This window comes from Carcharodon carcharias, chromosome 5, assembly GCF_017639515.1.
Source record: "Carcharodon carcharias isolate sCarCar2 chromosome 5, sCarCar2.pri, whole genome shotgun sequence".
In the NCBI taxonomy this organism is placed as follows: Eukaryota; Metazoa; Chordata; class Chondrichthyes; order Lamniformes; family Lamnidae; genus Carcharodon; species Carcharodon carcharias.
The window spans coordinates 66918524-66935872 of record NC_054471.1 but is presented as its reverse complement, the minus strand read 5'-3'; the positions used below and the strand labels follow the sequence as shown (position 1 = coordinate 66935872).

Sequence of the window (17349 nt, the reverse complement as noted above, 5' to 3'; positions counted from 1 at the left end):
ATAAATGGGTCTTTTTTGGAGTGGCAGGCGGAGACTAGTGGGCTACTGCAGGGATCAGTGCTTGGGCTCCAGCTATTCACAATATATATCAATGATTTGGATGAGGAAACCAAATGTAATATTTCCAACTTTGCTGACAACGCAAAATTTGGTGGGAATGTGAATGATGAGGAGGATGTTAAGAGGTTTCAGAGTCCTTTGGACAGGTTGAGTGAGTGGGCAAATACATGGCAGATGCAATATAAAGTGGATAAGTGTGAAATTGTCCCCTTTGGCAGGAAAAACAGAATTTCAGAATACTATTTAAATGTTGATGTACAAAGGGGCCAGGGTGTCCTGGTACACCAATCACTGAAAGCAAGCATGCAGGTGCAGCAAGTGGTTAAGAAGGCAAATGGTATGTTGGCCTTCATTGCGAGAGGACTTGAGAACAGAAGCAAGGATGTCTTATTACAGCTGTACCTTGGTGAGACCACACCTGGAGTATTGTGTGCAGTTTTGGTCTCTTTATGTGAGAAAGGATATACTTGCCATAAAGGAAGTGCAGCGAAGGTTTACCAGATTGATTCCTGGGGTGGCAGGATTGTTGTATGAGGAGAGATTGGGCTGACTAGGCCTGTAATCACTGGCGTTCAGAAGAATGAGAGGAGATGTCATTGAAGCATAAAATTATGACAGTGTTGGACAGACTGGATGAAGGGATGATATTCCCCCAGGCTGTGTGTGTGTGTGTGTGTGTGTGTGTGTGTGTGTGTGTGTGTGTGTGTGTGTGTGTGTGTGTGTGTGTGTGTGTGTGTGTGTGTGTGGGGGGGGGGTGTCGTCTAGAACAAGGGATCTCAGTCTCAGGAAAAGGGGTAGATCACTTAGGACTGAGATGATGAGAAACTTCTTTCTTTAAGAGAGTGGTGAACCTGTGGAATTCTTTACCACAGGAGGATGTGGAGGCAGAGTCTCTGAATATACTTAAGAAGGAAATAGATTTCTAGACTCTAAAGGTGCCAAGGAGTATGGGGAGAGCGCAGGAGTACTGCATTGAGATAGAGGGTCAGCCATGGTCATATTGAATGGCGGAGCAAGCTGGAAGGGTCAAATGACCTCCTCCTGTTCCTATTTTCTATGTTTTTCTAGAAGAGAAAAGTAGTTAAGAAGAATTTTTAGAAGGTGCTACAGAATAAACTTTTAGCAAGAGAGTAACCACAGCTACTGGCTAATGTCACTTGCAGACTACCTTGACGAAATAGCTGAATAATACCACACCACTTGGATTCCATGGTCTGGGAAAGGTGAATGATATATACATTCTCCATCCCGCCTGGAAGCCATGCAACCCCCTAGAAGAGGTTGACAAAAGAGATTATAGACCCAAGGGAAATTCGGTGACTCTCCCCCACCACCACCCCTTCGGTGATGAAAATGATTTCATGAGTATAATTTTGTGTTGCCTAATGTTGTCTGTTACCTGCCAATTCTATGAAATCATATCTGCCCAAGTCAGAAACACTTGAAGGAATTCTGCAATCATCTCATGGGCCTGCAAAATGTTTCACAAGTCCTTCATTCTCTGGGAAAGGTTAACTTCCTAACCCAATTTGGCCTTTCCGTAACTTGAGATAATGACCCTTGCCCAGCCTAACTTCTGTACTTGAAACTCTTGACGCAAACACAATCTAATCTCTTCATCATCTTAAGCTTGGATCAAAACATTCCAAAGCCTATTCATCTCTCTAGGCTCAATGGAATGGGTTTCTGTCTTGGAACTTAAGATGTTTTAAATGGAATTAATCTTGGAACCCTCCTCTGAACCCTTTCCGAAGCATCCATCACCCACTAGACTGCAAGTTTCTTCCACATTAATGAGCTGTGGTAAAAATAATAAATATTGCTGAGAAAAGAGACACGCTGATGAAGCTTTTCATCTTGCGCTCATCAGGACACACTCGCAAGAATACCAAATATAATTCTAAATTGTTGTTGCCTTTACAATTGGCATTCTTGCGAATCCGTCCCGATGAGTACAGAATGAAAAGTTTTGACAGAATGTCGTTTTTTTTCAGTGATACTTGAGTTCTGTGCTACCAACCAACTATTTGTAAAATTATAAATGTGAAAACAAAATTTATGCATTAGGTGTATAATATCACATTAGTCTGAGAACCTCATTCTGATTTGCACAGAATGTATAATGAACCATATTAATTTACTGATGTAAGAATTTAGTTTGATGTCAAAGATTTGACAATGAAATTTGATAAGCACTGCAATCTTGTTAGCTAAAGCTATTCAGCCCACTTACAGTTGCAATAGAAAGGCTGAATTGGAATATGCAGGAGCCATGCCACAGATATTGTCTGCTTTCGTTTGAGAGTTTACCATGGGTACTTGTTCATCCCTCAAAACTGTACCCTCTAATTGGTGATAGTTATTTACTTAAACACACTTCAAGTGTAGCAAGTTGAAAACTATTTAAGGCCATTAGTGCTAATGAATTCACAAAGCTGGACGTGGGGAAAAGATATCTCAAAGTGCGACAGTTCTTCGGAGTGTATTCTGAAGCAATTCTTTTGGATTTGTCACCTGACTGGTTTTGGCTTATATTTAAGAATATAGTGATTTGGATACTGCTGATTGCGACTGAGAAACTACAGTGAAGACTACTTCACATTTGCTAACTATTTACCTGGAAAAGATCTGATATTAACAATAAGGTTCTGTCCCATAACTTGGTAACTATTATTGGATATGTGTTTTGATCCACGGTCCAATGAAGAAGGTAGCCATTGCAATCTTATGTTGACTCTCGTTGAGTACAACTGATGTACGGACAAAGAAGTCTTACTACCGGTTCGTTTTAAGTCGACTTTATTATATCACAGATTTACTCAAAAGTGTTTTACCAATATAACTCTAAAAGCTTACACAGTTTGGAATGTAATGATACTACTTGTTCAAGGAGAGGTGATCAGTCTCTGGCTTGGCAGTAGACCTTGTCGCTGACCCTGACTCAGGGTCCGCTTTGCGAAGGTTGTCCCTGCAGATCTTTGCTGTTGGTGCCTCTGAAGTTCCTTCTTTTATACAGTTTCATCAAGCATTGAGAACGTTCTTAATCACATACTCATACTGAGTCATAGTCATCCATTTACTTAGCGATAAGTGTAAAACAGGTTACATCTGTTAGATTGTTCTTTGTGATTAAGTTAGTTTCTCATTTGTGTTGATTCATCCAGTGGAGGGGGTGGGGTTACCTTCTGTCCCCTGTTATTTGATTTAGTTAAGATATGCCAGGGGAGCTCAGTCCTGTGATTTGCACATTTGACGCTATGTGGGAAACCCTAGACGCTCCCAGCAGTCTGGATGACCACGTGTGCAGGAGTTGCGTCTGACTGGAGCAACTTGAGCTCCAGGCTTTGGAGCGAGAGTGGCAGCTGGGGGCATTATGGCGCATTCATGAGGCTGACAGGTTCATGGATGGCATGTTTCAGGATGTGATCACGACCACAGCTTGAGGAAGTGCAAGCAGAGAGGGAATGGGTGACTGTCAGACAGAAGAAGGGGTCCAGGCAGGTAGTGAGGGAATCCCCCAGTGCATTTTGCTCACAAACTGTTTTACAGCTTTGGAAAATGGTGAGAGTGATGGTTCCTCTGTGGAGGTCAGCCATAGCCAAGGCGATGGCACTGTGAGTGGTCCAGCTGCTCAGGGTGGGAGGAAGAAATACAGAAGGGCAATAGTGGAAGGGGATTCGTTAGTGAGGGGAGTTGACATGCACCTCTGCGTCTGTAGACATGACTCCAGGGTGGAATCATTATAGCAGTGAAGAGGGATGATACCTTGGAAGGATCATCAGATGAAGCCATATGGGTAGAAGTAAAAAAAACACAAAAGGGGTAAACACGTTGTTGGGCGTGTACTATAGGCCCCCAAAAAGTCAGCGAGTGAGAGAGGATCAAATATGATATCAAATTTCAGAGAACTGTAAGAATAATGTTGTAATTGTTAGGGGATTTTAACTACCCAAATATTAACTGGGATGGTTTTAGTGTGCAAGGTAGGGAGGGAGCAACATTCTTAAATTGTTTCCAGAAGAACTTTTTTAGCCAGTACGTAGAAAGCCAGACAAGGGAGGGGACAGTTCTGGACCTAATATTTGGAAATGAGTCCGGGAAGGTGGAAGGTGTATCAATGGGGGAGCATTTTGGAGATAGTGAACATAACTCAGTTAGATTTAGCATAGTTATGGAAAAGGATAAGGTTGGGTCGGGAATAAAAGTTCTAAACTGGGGAAAAGCTACTTTTACAAAGATGAGATAGGATTTGGCCCAAGTGGACTGGGGGCAGCTACTTGCAGTTAAAACTGTCAGAGTGGTGGGAGGCACTCGAGGAGGAAATAGCGAGAGTAAAGACAAGGGTGGGTTTTGTGGGGGGGGGGGGGGCAAGTCTGGAGAACCCTGAATGTCAAGGGACATAAAGGTTAGCATCATTAAGAAAAAAAGAGAAGTTTGTGGTAGATACCTAGGGCTCAATACTCCCTCGAGGAGTATAAAAAGTGCAGGGGGGAGCTAAAAAAAGGAAATTAGGAAAGCTAAGAGAGTGCATGAGAAAGCATTAGTGGGTAGAATAAAGGAAAACCCAAAGGGGATTTTTAAATATGTAAAGAGCAAGAGAATAACTAGGGAAAAAGTAGAGCCACTTAGGGACCACAGAGGTGTGGACTCAGACATGGGTGCAGTCTTCAATGAATACTTAGCATCGGTCTTCACAATCGAAAAAAACGAACGCAGCTATAGACATCAGAGTGGAGGGTGAAATATTAGAGGAAATTAACATAGAGAGAGGAGGCACTAGTGGGTTTAGTGGCCTTAAAAGTGGATAATTCCGCAGGCCCGGATGAGATGCATCTGAGGGTGTTGAGGGACGTAAGGGAAGAGATATCAAGGGCCCTGACAGTAATTTTCAAAATCCTCTCTGGCCACAGGTGAGGTGCCAGAGGATTGGAGGACTGCTAACGTTGTCCCATTATTTAAAAAAGGGAGGAAGGGATAGACCAGGAAATTACAGGCCAGTCAGTCTAACCTCAGTGGCAGAGAAGTTAATAGAATTCTGAGGGACAGAATATATCTGCACTTGGAGAGGCACGGATTAATCAGGGATAATCAGCAAGGATTTGTTAAGGGAAGGTCGTGTTTGACAAATTTGATTTAATTTTTTGAGGAGGTAACCAGGAATGATGAGGGTGATGCATTTGCTGTGGACTACATGGACTTTAGGAAGGCTTTTGATAAGGTCCCTCATGGCAGACTGGTCGAGAAAGTAAGAGCCCATGGGATCCAAGGCAAAGTGGCACATTGGCTGCAAAATTGGCTGAGTGGCAGGAAGCAGAGGGTGATGGTAGAGGAATGTTTCTGTGACTGGAAGCCTGTTTCCAGTGGGGTTCTGCAAGGCTTGGTGCTGGGGCCCTTGCTGTTTGTGGTGTCCATAAATAATTTGGACTTAAGTGTAGGGGGTATGATCAAGAAGTTTATGGATGAAAATTGATAAGGTGGTAAATAGTGGGGAGGATAGCCATAAACTGCAGGAGGATATCAATGGACTGGTCAGATGGGCAGAGGAGTGGCAAATGGAATTCAACCTGGAAAAGTGTGAGGTAATGCACTTGGGGAGGGCTAACTAGGCAAGGGATTACCTTGTGAATGGTAGGACCCTGGAAAGTATTGAAGATCAGAGGGACCTTTGGTGTGCATATCCACAGATTCCTGAAAGTAGCAGGGCAGGTAGATAAGGTGGTTAAGAAGGCATATGGCATACTTGCCTTTATTAGCCAAGGGAGGTTATGCTGGAACTGTATAACATGCTGGTTAGGCCGCAACAGGAGTACTGCATGCAGTTCTGGCCACCACATTATAGGAAGGATGTGATTGCACTGGAGAGGATGCAGAGGAGATTTACCAGGATGCTGTCTGAGCTATGAGGAATGATTGTATAGACTGGGGTTTTCCTTGGAGCAGCGAAGAGTGAGAGAGAACCTGATAGAGGTGTGTAAGATTATGAGAGGCATAGATAGGATGGATAGTAAGGCACTTTTTCCATTAGTAGAGGGGTTAATAACCAGGGGACATAGATTTAGGTAAGAGGTAGAAGGTTAAGACGGGAGTTGAGAAAGTTTTTCACCCAGAGGGTGGCGGAAGTCTGGAACTCACTGTCTGAAAGGATGGCTGAGTCAGAGACTCTCATAATATTTATGAAGTACTTAGATATTCACTTGCATTGCCATAGCCTCCAGGGCGATGGGCCAAGTTCTGGATAACGGGATTAGTGTAGTCAATCTTAGTTGATGGGTGGGGACAATTAGGCCAAATGGCCTCCTGTGCTGTAAATGTCTATGAGCATTCTCCTCCCTTTTGATTCATCTCCACTCCTATGTCTGAGTGATTTTTCTTAAAATTTCATCGGGTAGGAATCTTTCAGCTTGCCTCAGAAAATACCTAATAATGTTCATACGTGCGTTTTCTCTCAGGTTTGAAGTTGTCCTAAGGTGATGCTACGAGCAGAGAAAAAGAATGGTGGGATCTGATTAAGATTCCAAAAAAGCAGAAGATGTTTTGCTACTAGCAAGCATAAAAATTGTATGTTCTGTCCCTTATCTAAGCATCATTAGTGAACAGCTCACCCCTGTCTGTCAGCTAGCAGGATTGTCAGAGAATCACTGTTGCAGCCTTCTTTGGTGATCTTTTAAATCACTTGTCAGTGTCAGTCTTGTTACAGATACTCAAAGATCCTCCAAATCCGATGGAAAGAAAGGTAGTCCAACAGCAGCATCCTTTCCCAAGTCAGCTTGCCCCGCATTGAGGCACACATCACTCAAAACCAGCTCCACTGGGTGATACATACCGTTCATATGCCTAATACCAGACTCCTGAAGCAACTGCTCTACTCAGAACTTGGTCGTGGCAGGAGACTCACAGGAGAGCAATGGAAACGCTTTGGGGATGACCTTAAAGCACCCCTGAAGAGGTCAAACATCCGCATCGATTCTTGCTTGTGACTGACCAAAATGGGGAAGGTTTATTTGAGAAGGTACCGAACACATCGAGATACTTCGTTAGGAACACGCAGAGGCAAAGTCGAGGCATTGGAGAGAGCACACAAACCTCCAAACTCCTCACCTGCCCGATTCTTCAAGCACCATCTTCCCCGCATGTGACAACATGTCATGCATTGAACTTATCAGCCATCTCAGAACCCATCGAATCAGAGTGTTTGCAAGTCATCCTTGATCCCTAGGGAGTGTTGAAGAAGATAGATACTGTAGTGGGAAGCTTGTGCTTTAGGGTTGCCATCCATCCAGGATTGGCCTGAAATCTCCAGGAATTGAAGATCAATCTCCAGGACACTGCTGTGTGCAGCCCTGGAGAAAAATCATAGGGACATTAAAAGATTTTTTTTCATTTTCTTGGAACATTTCTTTTTGCCAGATAAAAAAATATTGAAATTGGGGGTGGGGAAATAAGGCTGTTTGGCTGAGAGTCAAACATCATGCGATTGCGTAATGACTCTTTTTGCTTTCCAATTGACGTGGGAAGGCAGTCCGTCACAAGGATGGATGTGTTGGCCAACAAATGGTTGAAGCATGGGGGAAAGTCATATGATGAAACCTCCAGGAATACACTTAATCACAGTTGACAACCCTATTGGGCCAATGTTTCTCCTACTGCTCTTCTTGTTCCATTTAAAAAAACATGTTTGAGAAATGCTGCAATTGGAATACCCAGGATTGCAAACAAGTTTGTGCCATATTTTTCTGAGCCCTTTAAACTTGTCAATCCAATAGCAGTTGAGGCAGTGTGGGCCATATCCACTATCCTGGGTCACGTAACAATGGCACAGGTAACGTTCTTATCAATATAGTACTTACAACTGAGCAGTTCTTTGAAATGAATGTGACACAGTGAGAGCTGTTACATTTATTGTACTTGGGGAACTTGTTAGATTTGAAAATTGGCAACTGAATCATTAATGGAGTGCATCTGTTAGCTATCTAGATATTTTGCCAATTATTCCACAGAATGTAGATCAGAGTGTTTTTAGAATGTGTTCTAAGCTAAAGTTCACTTTAAAGGGTCGAATTTCTCTGGAAAGCTCCATTCTGGGATGCAAATCAGAAAGCAGACTGAGGCATTGGGAGCTTATTCACACACTTTCAACATACAATAAACTTAGAAATTTGAATGTCTCAGCCTTTGAGCATTGCATAAAGCTGTTTCAAGGGCAGGATTGCAGCCAGGCACATTTGATTGGCAAGATAAAAGCAAAATACTGCGGATGCTGTAAATCTGGAACAAAAACAGAAAATGCTGGAAAAACTCAGTGGGTCTGACAGCATCTGTGGAGAGAGAAACAGAGTTGACATTTTGAGCCCGTATGACTCTTCAGAGCTACAGAGAAGTAGAAATGTGATGAAATTTATCCTGTTTTAAGTTTGTTGGGGGGGGGGGGGATCGAAAATGGGATAACAGGAGGGGAGATAAAACAATGAATGAATGAAAATAAAAATGAATAGAAGTAAGTGGGTAAAAAAAAAAGAAGAATTTTGAAAAAAGGGATCAAAAAGAAGTGTAGATGGAGGAGAGAGTTCATGGTCTGAAGTTGTTGAACTCAGTGTTAAGTCCGGAAGGCTGTAAAGTGCCTAATTGGAAAATGAGGTGCTGTACCTCCAGTTTGTGTTGGGCTTCACCAGAATATTGCAGCAGGCCAAGGACGGACATGGGGGCATGAGCGAAGGATGGTATGTTGAAATGGCAAGCAACAGGAAGGTTTGGGTCATACTTGCGGATAGACCGGAGGTGTCCCACAAAGCGATTACCCAGTCTGCGTTTGGTCTCCAATGTAGAGGGGACCACATTGGGAGCAGCGAATGCAGTAGACCAAATTGAAGGAGGTATAAGTGAAGCGCTGCTTCACCTGAAAGGACTGTTTGAGCCCTTGGATGGTGAGGAGGGAGGTGATAAAGGGGCAGGACTTGTATCTTCTGCGATTGCATTGGAAGATGCCGTGGGTAGGGGATTAAGCGTTGGCTGATGGAACAGTGGACCAGGGTGTCCCGGAGGGAGCGGTTCCCATGGAATGCCGACGGGGGGGTTGAGGGGAAGATGTGTTTGGTAGTGGCATCATGCTGGAGTTGGCGGAACTGGTGGAGAATGTTCCTTGAATGTGGAGTCCGGTGGGGTGAAAAGTGATGACAAGGGGGAACCCTATCATGATTCTGGGAGGGAGAGGAAAGTGTGAGGGCAGAGACGCGGGAGATGGGTCGGACATGGTTGAGGGCCCTGTCAACCACAGTGGGTGAGAAACCTCGGTTAATGAAGAAGGGAGACATATCAGAAATGCCGTTTTGGAAAGTGGCATAATCAGAACAGATGCAACGGAGGCGAAGGAACTGAGAGAATGGGATGGAGTCCTTACAGGAAGCAGAGTTTGAGGAGTTGTAGTTGAGGTAGCTGTGGGAGTCGGTGTGCTTGTAATGAATATTGGTGGACAGCCTATCACCAGAAAGGGAGACAGAGAGGTCAAGGAAGGGGAGGGAAGTGTCGGAGATGGACCATGTGAAAGTGATAGAGGGGTGGAAATTGGAAGCAAAATTGATTAATTTTTCCAGGTCCAGACGAGAGCATAAAGCGGCACCGATACAGTCATCGATGTAACGAAAAGAGTTGTGGGAGGGGGGCCTGAGCAGGACTGGAACAAAGAATGTTCCACACACCCCATAAAGAGACAGGTATAACAGGGGCCCATGTGGGTACCCATAGCCACACCTTTTATTTGGAGGAAGTGAGAGAAGTTTAAGGAGAAATTGTTCAGTGAGAGAACAAGTTCAGTCAGATGGAGGAGAGTGGTGATGGATGGGGATTGTTCGGGCCTCTGTTCAAGAGCAAAGAGCTCTCAGACCATCCTGGTGGGGGATGGAGGTGTAGAGGGATTGGACGTCCATGGTGAAGAGGGCCAGGGAACTGGAAATTGTTGATATGACGTCCCTCCTCACCATCCAAGGGACCAAATGCTCCTTTCAGGTAAAGCAGCGCTTCACTTGCAGTGGACCAAATTGAAGGAGGTGCATTTGCTGCTCCCAATGCAGTCTCCTCTACACTGTGGAGACCAAAGGCAGACTGGGTGACCGCTTTGCGAACACCTTCGGTCTGTCCACAAGCATGACCCAGACCTTCCTGTTGCTTGCCAATTTAACACACCATCCTGCTGTCATGCCCACATGTCTGTCCTTGGCCTGCTGCAATGTTTCAGTGAAGCCCATTGCAAACTGGAGGAACAGCACCTCACCTTCCGATTAGGCACTTTGTAGCCTTCCGGACTTAACACTGAGTTCAACAACTTCAGACCTTGAACTCTCTCCTCTAGCTATGCCCATTTTTTCAATATTGTTTTATTTTTTATCCACTTCTTTTCATTTTTATTTTAATTAATTAATTAATTCATTGTTTTATCCCCCCACATTTTATCCCATTTTTGATCTTTTTTTTACCCCCACCACCGCCGCCTCCTACCTCCACCCCACCCTTGAATTCAGCGCTCTTGTTCATGTTTGGACCAAGGCTGTCGTGAAGTCAGGAGCTGAGTGACCTTCCCAGAACCCAAGTTTAGCGTCAGTGAGCAGGTTATTGCTGAGTAAATGTTGTTTGATAGCACTTGATGACACTCTTCATCAATTAGCTGATGATTGAAAGTGGACTGATGTGGTGGCAATTGGCTGGGTTGGATTTGTCTTGCATTTTTTGTACAGGATGTACATGGGCAATTTTCCACATTGCTGGGTAGATGCCAGTGTTGTAGCTGTACCGGAGCAGCTTGGCTAGGGGTGCAGGTATTTCTGGAGCACAGTGCCTTCAGCTGTTTCTTGATATCATGTAGAGTGAATCGAATTGGCTGAAGACAGGCACCTGTGATGCTGGGGACCTCAGGAGGAGGCCGAGATGGATTATCCACTTAGCACTTCTGGTTAAAGATGGTTGCAAATGCTTCAGCCTTATCGTTTGCATTGATGTGCTGGGCTCCCCCATCAGTGAGGATGAGGATATTTGTGGAGCTTCCTCTTCCAGTTAGTTGTTTAATTGTCCACCATCTTTCATGACTGGATGTGGCATGACTGCAGAGCTTAGATCTGATCTATTAGTTGTGGGATCACTTAGCTTTGTCTGTTGTATGCTGCTTCCACTATTTAGCATGCAAGTAGTCTTGTGTTGCAGCTTCACCAGGTTGACACCTCATTTTTCGGTATGCCTGGTGCTGCCCCTGCCATGCCGTCTTGCAACTCTTCATTGAACTTTAGCAAAACCTCCCTACTTTTACACTCCATTCCCGTTGCAACGAGCAACAGCATTCCATTTGCCTTCCCAGTCATTTGCTGTATCTGTATACTAAATTTTTGTGATTATGAGCATGCAAAACAATGAAAGCAGCACACAATAGACAGAGCTAACTGATCCCACAGCGAATGTATTGGATCAAAGCCCTATAGTCTTACCACATCGGGTTGTGAAATGATGATGGGCGATTACCCGATCACTGGGAAGAGGATGATCCACGAGCATCCTGACCCTGAATGATAGTGAAGCCTAACACATCAGTGCAAATAACAAGACTGAAGTATTTATAGTGATCTTCAGCCAGAGTTCCCTAGTATCAAAGATGTCAGTCTTCAGCTAATTCAATTCATCCAATTACAATTTTGTGTTGTAACATATTATTTGACAAATCTTGTGTTAAAACATGGTAAATTGGAGGATTTGGTAACTCTTAACTGCCACTCTGATGGCTTCTAATTATTAATTCTCGTCTCTTTAACTATCTACCTCTCTCTTCTTCCTGTAACTCTTTTTGCTTCTCCCTCCTCTTCTGTTTTTTTTTTCTTTCCTTTTGATTGGGAGCGGTAGCTAATGTGGTGGTGAAAGCAGCCATCAATGGCTCAGGCTATATTGGTAGGAGGTGTTAGCTCTCAGCAATTCAGTCCCCTTGCATCCATAACCTTCTAACCATTCTCCTGGATTGCCAGTTGCACCCACCAAGAGTGACTGCTGAGAGGCTAAAGGCCCCCCCCGCCCCCAGCTGCTTCCTTCTGTCCCTCTGTCTCCTAACCTCTCTATTTATCTGATTCCCTCAGAGGCTGTATCTGCTGTTGGAATTCAACCTTCATTTTTAAAAAAAGAAATCCAAGACCCAGCCATAAGACATAGGAGCAGACATGGCCATTCGGCCCATCGAGTCTGCTCTGCCATTCAATGAGATCATGGCTGTTTTGATAATCCTCAACTCCACATTCCTGCCTTTTCCCCATACCTCTTGATTCCCTTACTGATTAAAAATCTGTCTATCTCAGCCTTGAATATACTTAACGACCCAGCCTCTACAACCCTCAGTGGTAAAGAATTCCACACATAGACTACCCCCTGAGGGAAGAATTTCCTCCTCATCTCTGTTTTAAATGGGAGCCCCCTTCAAGATTATGCCTCTGGTCCTAGTCTCTCAAGGGGAAACAACCTCTCAGCGTCTATCCTGTCAAGCCCCTGAAGAATCTTATGTTTCAACAAGGTCGCCTCTCATTTTTATAAACTCCAATGAGTACAGGCCCATTCTACTCAACCTCTCATAAGAAAATCCCGGGACCAGCCTAGCAAACCTTCCCTGGATTGCCTCCATATCTTTCCATAGACAAGGGGACCAAAACTGTTCATGGTATTCTAAGTGTGGTTTAACTAGTGCCTTGTATAGTTTTAGCAAGACTTCCCTGTTTTTATACTCCATTCCCTTTGAAATAAAGGCCAACATCCCATTTGCCTTAACAATTACCTGCTGAACTTGCATGCTGGATTTTTTAGGATTCATGCAGAAAGACCCCCAAATCCCTCTTTGCTGCAGTTTTCTTCTGTCTTTCTCCATTTAAATGATATTCAGCTCCTCAATTCTTCCTGCCAAAGTGCATAATCTCTCAGTTGCCCACATTATATTCCTGCCAAGTTTTTGCCCACTCAACCTGTCTGTAGACTCTGTGTCATCCTCACCATTTGCCTTCCCACCTATTTTTGTGTCATCTGCAAACTTGGCGATAGGACATTCAATTCCTTCAACCAAATAATTAATATATATTGTAAATAATTGTGGCCCCAGCACTGATCCCTGTGGCACTCCACTAGTTACAGGTTGCCGTCCTGAAAATGCCCCCCGTATCCCAACACTCTTCTATTAGCCAGTCCTCTGTCCATGCTAATATACTACCCCCAACACCATGGGCTCTTATCTTATTAAGCAGCTTCATGTGTGGCACCTTATCGAAAACCTTTTGGAAATCCAAATGTATTACATATACTGGTTCCCCTTTATCTATCTACTTGTTACTTCCTCAAAGAATTCTGATAAATTTGTCAGGCATGCTTTCCCCTTCATGAAGCCATGCTGACTCTACTTGATTATATTATGCATTTCTAATGCTCCACTATTACATCCTTTATAATAGACTCCAACATTTTCCCATTGACAGGTGTTAAGCTAACTGGCCTATAGTTAACTGTTTTTTGTCTCCCTTCCTTTTTGAATAAAGGTGTTACATTGGCAGTTTTCCAACCCTCTGGGTCTTTCCCAGAATCCAAGGATTCTTGGAAGATTACTACCATCCGCTATGTCTGCAGCTATTTTCTTTAATATCCTAGGATGCAACCCATCAGGTCCAAGTGACTTATCGGCCATTAGTCCCATTAGTTTCCCTAGTACTTTTTCTCTTGTGATAGTTATTGGATTTATTTCATCCCTTCCTTTTGCCCCATGATTATTTAATATTTTTGGCATGCTGTTAGTGTCTTCTACTGTGAAGACTGAAGCAAAGTATTTATTCAACAATTCCTCCATTTCCTGGTTCCCCATTATTATTTCCCCAACCTCATTCTCTAAGGGGTCCATATTGACTTTGGCCTCTCTTCCTTTTATATATTTAAAGAAGCTCTTACTGTCCATTTTATATTACTTGCTAGTTTACCCTCAAAGTTTATTTCTCTCTCTTAATTATTTTTTTGGTCATCCTCTGCCCTGTACATCTTTTGCCTCACACCCCCTCCCACCCCTCTTATGCACACATGCCTTGACCCATTAGCTTCTTGTGAAACCGCCCCTGAATGTAAATGGGTTAAATGTGATTTATATATTGCAGAATCACTTGTGGTTGAATGGGATTTGCAACATCCCAGGACTTTTACCATAATGGCACACATTAATGACAATTGTTTTATTCAACCTTCTTCATGATTGTACATTTAATAACCTGGCATAAATTGTGGCTGAAAGCAGACATTGTAGTATTGCAATATAGCAGCAACAACTTTCATTTATATCATGTCTTCAGTGTAGGTGGAGGGATGACCACAAGCTTGGTTGAAGAGTAGAAGGTGGAGGAGCTTAGGCAGAGTTCCAGAACATGGGGCTAGGTGGCTGATATTGGTGGGGGGGTGGTCAGGAGTTGTCAGGCTGCAAGATATTTTGGAGTTTGAGAGGATTGTATACCTGAATTGTTCTAATTTGAGATGTGTTGGGGGTGGATTGGGTACCAGTGGAGATCATTGAGGATAGAGGTGATGGGCGTGTAAAATTTGGTGTAGGATACTGGCAGTGAAGTTTTGGTTGAACTGCAGTCTACAAAGAAGGGAGGAAGAGAAATAGCTAACAGAAATCACCTGTCCTCCCTCCTTTACCCTCATGATCAAATCGGATATTAAGAAATACTGAAACAGAAGTGTGGACTGTATAAATTCTATTTTTCTGCTTCATTAACTTAGTTTGTTTTACTTCAATATTTTATAGGAAAATTTTTGCCACTGAAGACCATGTTAGGAGCAAGGTATGATGATCAAGTTCCTGAGGAGAATCGATTCCATCCTAGTATGCTTTCAAACTATCTAAAGAGCTTGAAGGTAAGTAACTAAAATGTATAAATTGAATATGTTGCTACAGAATGCTACAGGTTATACTAGTGAGATAGGCCCATATTTTAATTCAAATATTGAATGGGCACTATATTTTCATTTAACAAAAAAATAACTGACTCATAACAATAACAGAGAGACTGCTGGTCAGAGTCCTACTAAGTAAGAGACTAAATATGAGATTTGTTAAGGTGCTGATAGTCTTGAGGGAATTGATGAATGCTGGCAGGTCCTGCAGATTGGGAAAATTAACTTGGTAGCTAATTTTGAAAGCATAGTGATAGAACTATTGGTCTTTATACAGATACTATGTAGAAAACTGGGATTTATTAGACCTAAACTGGAGGGTTTTCTGTATAGAAACTATAAACGGAATTTTTTCCTATGTTATCAGGTGATCCCAAGTAGTTTTAATTAAAACTACTCATTGGCTGTATGGTCACTGTTGTAACATAGACAAATGTGGCAGCAGTCCCCACAAACGGCATTAGATAACTTTTTTTATTCATCCCTGGGATGTGGGTGTTGCTGGCTACGCCAGCATTTATTGCCCATGTAATTACACCCACAGTGCTGTTAGGGAGGGAGTTCCAGGATTTTGATCCAGCGACAGTGAAGGAACGGCGATATATTTGGATGGTGAGTGGATTGGAGGGGAACTCCCAGGCAGTGGTGTTCATCTTTCTGCTGCTCTTGTCCTTCTAGATGGTAGTTGTCATGGGTTTGGAAGATGCTACCTAAGGAGGCTTGGTGAGTTCCTGCAGTACATTTTAGGGAGTGACAAGGTATTGGAGGCAGGCTTAAAAGTGAACAAATCTCCAGGTCGGGATGATTTGTGTCCCAGACTGCTGATGGAGGCAAGGGAGGAGGTCGCAGGGGCTCTGACCTAAATTTTTAATTCCCCTCTGGCCACGGGGGAAGGTGCCAGAGGCTTGGAGAACAGCTAATGTGGTTCCACTATTTAAGAAAGGTTGTAGAGATAAGCCAGGGAACTACAGACCAGTGAGTCTCACGTCAGTGGTAGAGAAACTATTGGAGAAAGTTCTGAAGGAGAAAATCTATCTCCCCTTGGAGAGGCAAGGTTTGATCAGGGATAGTCAGCATGGCTTTGTCAGAGGGAGGTCATGCTTAACAAATTTGATTGAATTTTTTTGAGGAGATGACCAGGTGTGTAGATGAGGGTAGTGCAGTTGATGTAATTTATATGGATTTCAGCACAGCCTTTGACAAGGTCCCACATGGGAGACTTATAAAGAAGGCAAATGCACATGGATACAGGGTAATTTGATAAGGTGGATTCAAAATTGGCTTAGTTGTTGGAGTCAGAGGGTGATGACCGAAGGCTGCTTTAGTGACTGGAAGCCAGTGTCCAGTGGCATACCACAGAGATCTGTGCTGGGTCCCCTATTATTTGTCATTTATATAAACGACATAGATGACTATGTGGGGAGTAGGATTAGTAAGTTTGTGGATGACACACAGATTGGCCTGGTGGTTAACAGTGAGGTTGAGTGTCTTGGGCTACAGGAAGTTATAGACAGGATGGTCAAATGGGCAGATAAGTGGCAGGTGGAATTTAACCCTGAAAAGTGAGAGATGATACACTTTGGAAGGATTAATTTGACAAGGAAGCATTCAATGAACGGCATGACACTAGGAAGCTCTGAAGAACAAAGCGACCTTGGTGTGTGTGTCCATAGATCTCTGAAGGTGGAGGGGCATGTTGGTGGGGTGGTGAAAAAGGCATGTGGGACACATGTCTTTATCAATCGAGGCATAGATTACAAAAGTAGGGAGGTCATGTTGGAGTTGTAGAGAACCTTGGTGAGACCACAGCTGGAGTACTGTGTGCAGTTCTGCCACCACATTATAGGAAGGATGTGATTGCACTGGAGAGGGTGCAGAGGAGATTCACCAGGATGTTGCCTGGGATGAAACATTTAAGTTATGAAGAGAGGTTGGATAGACTTGGGTTGTTTTTGTTGGAGCAGAGAAGACTGAAGGGCGACCTGATTGAGGTGTACAAAATTATGAGGGTAAATATAAGCTGGTAGAGGGGGGTGGATGGGACAGGTAGAGCTCGATAGGGAGTCAGTGATAGGTGGAGGCCAAGAAGAGATTGCCAAGGATGTCATAGACAAAAGGACAAAGGGGTGTTGATGGTGGTGATATTAATTTAATTAAATGTGAAACTTTTTAGGACATCCTGAGATTATAGAAGGTGTGATTAAATTGCAAGTTCTTTCTTTTTTCGTTTATTCTCTCTTTGCAACAAGGGTATTGAATAGTGATCAGGAGAGGAAACCACAGCAAATTTTGCCCTCTTATCTGAAGAACAATTGGCGACATACTGCCATAGCGTCTAAAATCAGCTAACTTAAT

General features: G+C 43.4%; 1 protein-coding gene across 10 annotated transcripts in view; it reads left to right on the top strand.

Annotated features, from left to right (window-relative positions):
* Positions 1–17349, top strand: part of rngtt (RNA guanylyltransferase and 5'-phosphatase) — a 399787-nt gene that overhangs the window by 12809 nt on the left and 369629 nt on the right. For all 10 annotated transcript variants that reach the window (XR_005942954.1, XM_041187200.1, XM_041187205.1 and 7 more), the window contains one exon: positions 14846–14955. Coding sequence is in view for 8 of the 10 variants with exons in the window: in XM_041187200.1 (XP_041043134.1) it covers positions 14846–14955 (110 nt within the window). In the remaining 2 variants the exon portion in view is untranslated. Of the gene's footprint in view, positions 1–14845; positions 14956–17349 lie in introns of those variants that run through there.